The 8682-nt window shown below is 37.4% G+C and overlaps 1 protein-coding gene across 2 annotated transcripts; it reads left to right on the top strand.

Moving 5' to 3' along the window:
- Nucleotides 1–3975: 3975 nt before the first annotated feature.
- Nucleotides 3976–6863, top strand: TMEM225 (transmembrane protein 225). 2 transcript variants are annotated; one of them, XM_026449920.2, is made up of 4 exons: nucleotides 3976–4250; nucleotides 5011–5157; nucleotides 5561–5695; nucleotides 6423–6863. In XM_026449920.2, exons 1-4 carry the CDS (start codon nucleotides 4220–4222, stop codon nucleotides 6647–6649), a joined length of 540 nt encoding a protein of 179 aa, XP_026305705.1. In that variant the 5' UTR covers nucleotides 3976–4219; the 3' UTR covers nucleotides 6650–6863. The 2 variants fall into 2 exon arrangements, with proteins under 2 accessions (XP_026305705.1, XP_023063859.1); XM_023208091.2 differs by having other exon boundaries at nucleotides 3976–4400.
- The last annotated feature ends 1819 nt before the right edge of the window (nucleotides 6864–8682 follow it).

Here is an 8682-nt window from a genome sequence, read left to right as displayed (position 1 = left end):
AAAGAAAGAAAGAAAGAAAGAAAGAAAGAAAGAAAGAAAGAAAGAAAAGAGAAAGAAAGAGAAAGAAAGAAAGAAAGAAAGAAAGAAAGAAAGAAAGAAAGAAAGAAAGAAAGGAAGGAAGGAAGGAAGGAAGGAAGGAAGGAAGGAAGGAAGGAAGGAAGGAAGAAAGGAAGAGAGAAGGGGAAAGAAAGAAAGGAAAGAAAGAGAAGAGAGAAAGAAAGAAAGGAAAGAAAGAAAGAGGAAGAAAGAGTATAATTAACACTTCATCTTTGTTGCCAAGTAAAATGCTTCCATTTCTATGTGATATCAATGCAGCACATCCTAAAATAGAACTTGAAGGACAAGAGGAAACAAGTTTCAACAACTTATTCAATGTGGTGGGGTGTCTCCATCTTCTGGGAATGGAGAGTGGTGATTAGAACTATAACATCTACTGTCCATTGCTCTGGAGGAGGCACTGAAAGACTTTTGGATAAAACTCAATCTATCTCATATCCTGGGGGATATTTTCGTTTTATTAGGATCAAATCTTTAAACTATAACAATTCATTTCTATATGTAGAATTCCTATCATTAGTTGACAGATGAAGTATGATGACAAGTGGAAATTGATATCAAATCAAATTTATAATCACAAGCTCTCTCATATAAGATATTGTGGTTTAGCAGTTAATAATTCAGGCTCTGAAATCAGACTGCTAAAATTTTATTCACTGACTCCACTACTCATTAATGTGTGTCCTTAACCCCTCTAACCCTAAACCTTGCCTGTACGATGGAGAGAATAATAACGTCTACCTTGTATAGTTGCTGAGAGATTTCACAATGAAATGAATAGAAAGTCTCTGGCATATAGTAACTACTCAGTAAGCTCTAGCTGTTATCATTAGGAGCATTATTATATTACAGCATTCTAAATCCATATCCTTTTTTTTCCCTTGATAGGTTCAAGTTTCATGGTCTTATCTACTAGGGCCATAGACACACACCAGAGTCAGATAAACTTAGATGTGTATCTTAGCTTTATGTTTGCGGGTGGGTTTTCTTTTTCCCACACTGTTCTAGTTTGCTCAGTTGTAAAGTGGATAATAATAATAGTTATCTAATTGTGTAAATTAGATCATTATGTCCATCAAAAATGTGTGCATGTGCACCCCTCAAAGTTCTAATTCCCTTCACTGATTCTCATCTTGTTAAGCAGTATTTTTAGTGCAAAATACATAAGAACAAAAACCATTTGCAACTATAATAAAGCAATTTCTAATTGTGTGACATTAAGCAAATGATTTAAGGCATTAAGATTATTTTGAGGTTGAAAATGACAAAATTTTAAACATGCATATATAGAGATGATATTATTATGGTCTGGCATTATGAGAGACAGCTCTCCAGAACTGATAAGCAGTTATTCACATTGACAAAGGGAGGCTGGAGAACAGACTTTAGTGCATGTATTTTGTAACAGTAGCCAGAAACTGATTTTGTGTGTTTGACTGGCTTCATAAGTTACTTTTAATAATATTTACCTGGTGCTTTGAAAATAGCCATAGTAGCACATTGTCCTCATCTGAAATGATTATGTTATCCTGAAATAGTGCTGTGGCCTCCTTTGCTGGGTTTTATTATGGTATTTCTTTGATTTTGGAGAAGCAAGCCCTAGACTAGCAGAATGAAGCGTTACTATTACCTAGCTACTTAAATGCCAGACTTATTCTTTCCAAAATGTGTGTAAACAGAACATGCCTCTCTTCTTCATCCTTCAAACCTAGATTCCTTGCCTCAGTTCAATATTATCTGTTAAAGTAGCTTCAGACAGAACTGAGAATGTCTGTGCTCCTCTTCTTTAACACTGTTGGTCTGAAGTCATAGATGTTCCCCAGTTAAACTGTCTAAACTCTCAACACTTCATTCCTTGTCAATTAAACAATGTCACTTGATGCTCATTTTCATTCTTTTTGTCTTAGAATATTTTCCATTTTCCCTAATTAGGCCGAATCTATGTGATTCTGAGTATTTGGTGCTAGATGTCAAACAAACAAACAAACAAACAAACAAACAAACAAAACCAAAGATCTCTAATTGTCTAATGAAACCCAGTCCTTCAAAACATGTAGATACATTTTACAGGATTCCAAAAACTCTAAGGACAACATGAACGTATCTCCAAATTAAGGCAAAAGTTGAGAAAGCAAGTTGATATATACCATCTCCTTTGAGACCATTCTCCCTTATTCTGCATTTTATACCGTTAGAATATTGAGTGAGCTGAAGCTGAGAGAAGCTAGTAAGCACTCCACTAGGAAGAAGGATTTCTAGCATTCTACAGGAGTCTGGATAGGGGGAAGAAAAGAAAAATAACACTTTATGACAGGACTAGGGCTTTGCACAGTCCAGTCCTATTTACCTTCATGGCTGACTAATGAAAATTAAATCTCTGAGGATACCGAGAGCCCAGATTTTTAAATTCTGTTATTTTATGTCAAGCCGGGACACAGAAGGACCATAAACACTAAAATAAGAGTTCTTAATACCAGTAAAATTTGTTCATGGTGCATTTATTCTGCAAAGTCTTCTCTGACCCCTCTACTCCTCTGGATTGCTCTAAGACCACACTACTCACACGGTTCTCTGCCTTACCACAACAGTATCAGTAGCATGCGTCAGAGCCACAGAAGCTCGGTATGAAATCCTGCCTCTACCACCAGTTTCCTACCTGATCATAGACGAGTCACTCAAACTCCCTTTTCTTCCCTTTGAAAACAGTAAAACCTAGTTTTAAGAGTAGCTGGGAGAAGAGATACTGTGCACTGTGTGTATTTTCGGATACATAATTGATGTTCAATATTGCCACGCTGCTTGCTATTGTAATTTGTTTCTCTCTTTGTGCATCACTTGCAGACCAAAATATAGATCACCATATTCTCAGAATGTAAGGAAGTGTTGGGTATTCAATATTCTTTTACCAATTGGTTAAATGATGATTGGTAGCTATAGACCAGTTACAGAGTTCTGTTTCATTTCCCCTGCAGCTGACTGAAGATGTGAAAGAACACATTCCTCAGCCCTGGGCCCAGTACAAACATATATCTCAACTTCCTGGGCCCAACACAAACACATTCACACAATTCACACATTCCTCAGCCCTGGGCCCAGTACAAACACATCCCTCCATATATCTCAACTTCCTGGGCCCAGTACAAACACTCCATATATCTCAACTTCCTGGGCCCAGTACAAACACACCATATATCTCAACTTCCTGGGCCCAGTACAAACACACCATATATCTCAACTTTGGAAAAACACCACCTGGAGAGACCCCCAATAAGGTCACAACCGTTTACGGCTTTACTGAAAGCGTGGGAACCAATAGAAAACTGCTAAAGGTATAACTTAAAATGTTAACCAATTGTAATGCTGTAATCAAAAGAATTCCCTTGTTCCTCTATAACCTGTTTACATCGGGCTATAAAAAGCAAGCACATGCATCATTCGGGGCCCTCTTGTATGTTGAGGAACGGAGGGACCAAGTTCGAACTTGCAGTAAAGATCCTTGCCGCTTGGCTTTGACTCTGGACTCTGGTGGTCTTCTTTGGGGAATAAAAGGTCTGGGCATAACACTAAATGTCACTGGGACCTCACAATAGGAACACACATTTCTTCAAACATCCTAAATTTTGAATGGTCATTCCCTATTGTGATACTAGCTAGTTAACTATTTATTTCAATGATCTTGAAATCCTTTTCCTCTTCACTGACCCCTGCCAAATAATAACTAATCTTGGAACATGTAATTCTAACTCCTAAATTGGACCTCTTTAGTCATTCACGTCTAACTTCATTCAAGGCCTCTAATGATTCCTGTATCTGACAGTTCTTTCTACTTGTGATGTCAGATCTCTATATCTGATAGCTCTCTCAGGATTTCTGGGCCCCTTGGTTCTTTCACTCATGTAGGCCCCAGGGTCAAGGGTCAAACCAATAGATGATTCCATGGCAGTTGGCAGTCCTGACAGCAGGCTGTCCCTGATAGATACAGAAGTGGGGAAGGGTGGGAGTTATCTATCTTCTCTGTTTTATAGACTACTTCAACTTCTACTGCTGCCAATGCCTCAGCAACCACTGAAAGTTCAGATATCACCCTTCCTGTAACTAATCAAGTCAAGGAAGAGATCTATGAAATAGTGGTGGTGGTTCCAGCTAGAAATTTTCACTCACAATGGTGCATGTTTCAAATAGAAGTATCCAGGGTATGAACATACATTTGTCCTCCTGGGCCATAGTCTTAATGGTGATGGGAATCACCTTAGATGAATGGGTTGAATTGATTTCAGAAGATGAAGGAATCAAGATAAACCACAGTCCATGGATGATATGTTGCCCTGCTGTTTGGCCAGAAGGTCAGAACTGTACTCTAGAAAGAGATGGGTGGAGAGGAAGGGTGTGTCCTTAACTTTGCTTTCTTTAACTTGCATTAATCTCACTAATGTACCCGTTATTTTCTGGTGCAGCTTCTCAAGTTGCAGTGTTCTTCCTTCCATAGTCAATGCAGTCAAGGCAGATTCCAAAATCTCACCATTTAGGTGTTCTGGAGAAAAGTTTATATGTTCACAGCCTTAACTGCTGGGCATTTGAGAAGTCTCAGCAGTAGCAGCAGGGTGATCCACACAACTAGACATGTGGGTAAGAAAGAAAGGTAACTGGCATTAAATAGTCTGTATTACCACTAGATGATAGCGTGAATTGGGGTATTTAACAAGAAATGAGTTTGAAGAAAATGATAGAAGAGAAAGACACATAGAGAGACATCAGGATAGAGAACAATTGTTTCTGGTTCTCTTATTCAGCTTAAGGTTCCCCTGCTTCTTTGTTATTTTGCAACTTCTTTCTTATTGTTTAATCAAATCTTTCACCCTATTCCAATTTTCACCTAGAGATTTCTGGATCCCAGGTAGAAATGAGTCTAGAAGAAATATCTGTACTCTCAAAACAGCTTTTGCTTTCCAACAGATGACCTGAAAGTGGTCAGGATGATGATGATGTCGATCCTTGGCCTTTCCTTCCTCCTTAACTTAATCCTGGGTATGAAATTCACCTATCTGATTCCTCAAAATAAATCTATACAACTCTTCACTGCCATCCTCAGTTTCTCCTCAGGTAACTTCCTGGCTCCCCTAACACAGGCTTATAGGTGTACTTTGATGGGTCGGTTCAGGCTGCAGTCTCTGAAAACATATATATATATATATATATATGTTTATATATAAAAAACCATATATATGTATAAAACCATATACATGTTTATAAATTTATATATGTTTATGTTTTCATATATGTTTATATGTTTATATATGTTTATATATGTGAGATATATATATATATATATCTGTAGCTTCTGAGTTAGAGCTACCATAAAAGCAGGAGCAGGATCAGTCTTTGGGCAAGGTGCAGTTGGACCGGGTGGAGGTTGGGAAGTCAAGTGTATATGGAATGAAGACTTGCATCAAGGAGCCAAAGTTCCTCAGTAGGGACTTTTTTTTTCCTTTTGTCTGGACATCAGGTATCCTTCTGCTCTGGGCCCTCACGCTATATCACAATAAGCTGAAGCAAGGCCAATCCGTGCACTTCTCTAGTTATAGGATCACCTGGATCATGAATACTGCTTACTTAAACGTTTTCTTCTTGTCTGTCTGTGGTGAGTGTCTCCAGGGCCCTTGAAGGGTGTTAAGAACCAATCCATCCCTGACAGAGGGAAGGGTAAAAAGATGGGATAGGGGAATAAAGGGAAAAGTGCCAAACCTTGCATTTTAAAAGGCTGCAGCTCACCTGGATTCATTCTCTGATGACAGTTCTTCCAAGAAGAGCGGGAGGTCAGGCTTATGCGAGATGTCTGCTGTGCCTGGCCTCAGAGGGTAGCTCCTCATCTCCGCCTTTTATTTTGCCTTTCACACCCTCCCCCACTTTAGGGTAGAGATAACCATCAAAGTTATGACCAAGGTGGGTGTCTGAGACACAATGCTCAGCCACTGTGGAGAGGAACAGTGACCCTGGGAGTACAGTGTAGTGTCAAGGCAGTTTGAGGGCAGAGAGAATATCTGATGCTAGATGGCCATCTACCAAAACTGAAGTCTCTCCTTTCCTAAGAAGTCTTTAAAAATTCATTTGTAATTACACTTCCTAACGCCAAAAGAAGCATGTTCTCTTTCAAAAAGAATCCTCAATTTTCTTAAGCTGAGCAGAATTTAAGCTATTGTACATACACTTCCAGTTTCTTCCACTAAAACATTCACCTCCCTGATGGTTTTGGGTAGTTAAAAGGGATCCACTGGGCTTTGGGTCAGGGTCTTCAGCCAAATTGGAGGGAATTGCTTCTGACTCTCCATTGTCCCTTCATCTCACTCCCTGGAATCTCTTTTCCCTAGGAATCCTCTCTCTCCTAGAGTGCGAGTTGTCTACCAGTAGCTCTACCTGCCTGAACATCCATACATCTGACACAGAATGTAAGGAATCTGAGAAGTCTATCGAAGGTATTTCATTACCAGAACACACTGCAATGCCTCGGAGCATTGTCCATACACACACTGTGAACTCAAAGGAAGACATCTTAAACAAACAAGTTCAAACACGTCGCGTAACCTGGGCTCTGTGAGCAATCTATTTCTTGCAGTATATGCTCATCTGTATGGAAAAAGCTTTGTGGGTATGTGCTGTGTCTCCAACCATGTTGTCTCTATTTGGAATTATGGTCGGGGTTTGTAAAAAGATCTGGAAGATGGTTTTTTAAAAAATCCTGGCCTGCTGAACAAATAGTTTCTTCTACAACATTTGTTGTTAATATAATAAATATTATAACGTAAATAATACTTTCTGTATTGTTAAGTCTATACATCACAAACACTTATAATAATATATGATAGTTTTATTGTATTGTGAAATATTTCAAACATACATAAGAAATACAAAACAGTGATCAAACACCTATGTACACATCACCCAACTTTATAAAATTTAAACATTATTTCCTGAAGAAGTTTTTCAATTAAATTTATAGATATAACTGATGTTCCTCTAAAAACTTCTCTAATTTCATTTCCCTCTCTTGTTTCCTATCATAAAACACTTTTAAGAATGCATTGCTGATGATGCACATTCATGTTGACATTTTCATTACAAATTTATGCATCTATAAAAATTATATAGACCAGATTTTCAAATGTGTGAAAGTTGGTAACTATTTCTGTAGAGATCATGTAGTATTTATTTTAATAAATTGATGAAATAAATCTTCTAATTATTTTAGAATTCCTGAATCTATCTATATAAGCAGAACTTGGTTCCTTCATGCCTTTTTGTGGTTCATACTTTGTGGTGCTAAATAATATTCCACTGTACGAATGTACCACAGTTTGCTTATGTATTTCACCTACTCAAGGACATCTTGGTTGTTTCCAAGTTTGGGTAGTTATGAATAAAGCTGTTATAAACTCCTGTGTGCAGGTTTTTGTATGAACATAAGCTTTCAACTTTTTGGGGTAAATCCCAAGGAAGATGATTGCTGGGTTATATGAGAAGAATGTGTTTAGTTTTGTAAAAAACTTCCAAACTGTCTTCCAAAGTGGCTATACCATTTTGCATTCTACCGGCAATATATGAGAGTTCCTGCCACACGACATCCTTGCCAGCATTTGATGTTGTCAGTATTTTGAATTTTGACCATTTTAATAGGTGTGAATATGTCTCGTTGTTTTAGTTTGCAATTCTCTAGTGATATATAATATGAAAAGCATCTTTTCATATGGTTGCTTGGCATCCATGAGGTATCTGTTCCATTCTTTTGCCCTGTTGGTAATCAGCTTTTTCATTTTTTTGTTGAGTTTTTAAATGTTATTTGTATATTTTGGATAACAGTCCTTTACCAGATATGTCTTGCAAATACTCTCTCCTGGCCCGTGGTTTGTATTTTCATTCTTGACAATGTCTTTTGTAGCACACTAGTTTTTAATTTTAATAAAGTCCAGCTTATTAATTCTTATTGTGCCTTCAGTGTTCTATCAAAAAAGTCATCATCATGCCCAAATTCATCTAGATTTTCTTCTGTCTTATCTTCTAGTTTTATCTATTTCCACGATTCATTTTTATTTAATTTTTTTGGAAGGTATAAGGTGTGTGTTCAGATTCCTCTGTTTGCATGATGATGTCCAGTTGTTCTGGCACCATTTGTTGAAAAGCCTTCATTGAATTTCCTTTGCTCCTGAGTCTATTTCTGGGCTCTCTGCTCTATTCCATTGATGTATTTGTCTTTTTTTTTTTTTTTCACTAGTACCACATTGTCTTGATCACTATAGCTTCATAGTAAGTCCTGAAGTCAGGTAATGTCAGTCCTCTGACTTTGTTCTTCTGAAATATTATGTTGGCTATTCTGGGTCTTTTGCATCTCCCTATAAACTTGAGAATCCAATTGTCAATGTCCACAAAATAATTTGCTGAGATTTTTATTGGAGTATGTTGAAATACATATATATAGAGAGAGATTAAGTTAGGCAAAATTGACATCTTGACAATATTGAGTCTTCCTATCCATGAACATGTAATATATATCCATTTACTGAGTTATTTGATTTTTTATCACAGTTTTATAATTTTCCTCATGGAGTTTGTTACAGTTGGTGCAAAAGTAATTGC

The sequence above is a fragment of the Piliocolobus tephrosceles genome, chromosome 13 (assembly GCF_002776525.5).
Source record: "Piliocolobus tephrosceles isolate RC106 chromosome 13, ASM277652v3, whole genome shotgun sequence".
Taxonomy (NCBI): Eukaryota; Metazoa; Chordata; class Mammalia; order Primates; family Cercopithecidae; genus Piliocolobus; species Piliocolobus tephrosceles.
The sequence above is the reverse complement of the archived record's forward strand: the minus strand, read 5'-3'. Positions and strand labels throughout refer to the sequence as shown.

Excerpts from the sequence above, each read along its gene's own strand:
- TMEM225 (XM_023208091.2), top strand. The coding sequence starts at position 4,220 with ATGGTGCATGTTTCAAATAGAAGTATCCAGGGTATGAACATACATTTG. Across the intron at positions 4,401-5,010 it reads CCCTGCTGTTTGGCCAGAAG|ATGACCTGAAAGTGGTCAGG; the intron begins GTCAGAACTGTA and ends GCTTTCCAACAG. Across the intron at positions 5,158-5,560 it reads CATCCTCAGTTTCTCCTCAG|GTATCCTTCTGCTCTGGGCC; the intron begins GTAACTTCCTGG and ends TCTGGACATCAG.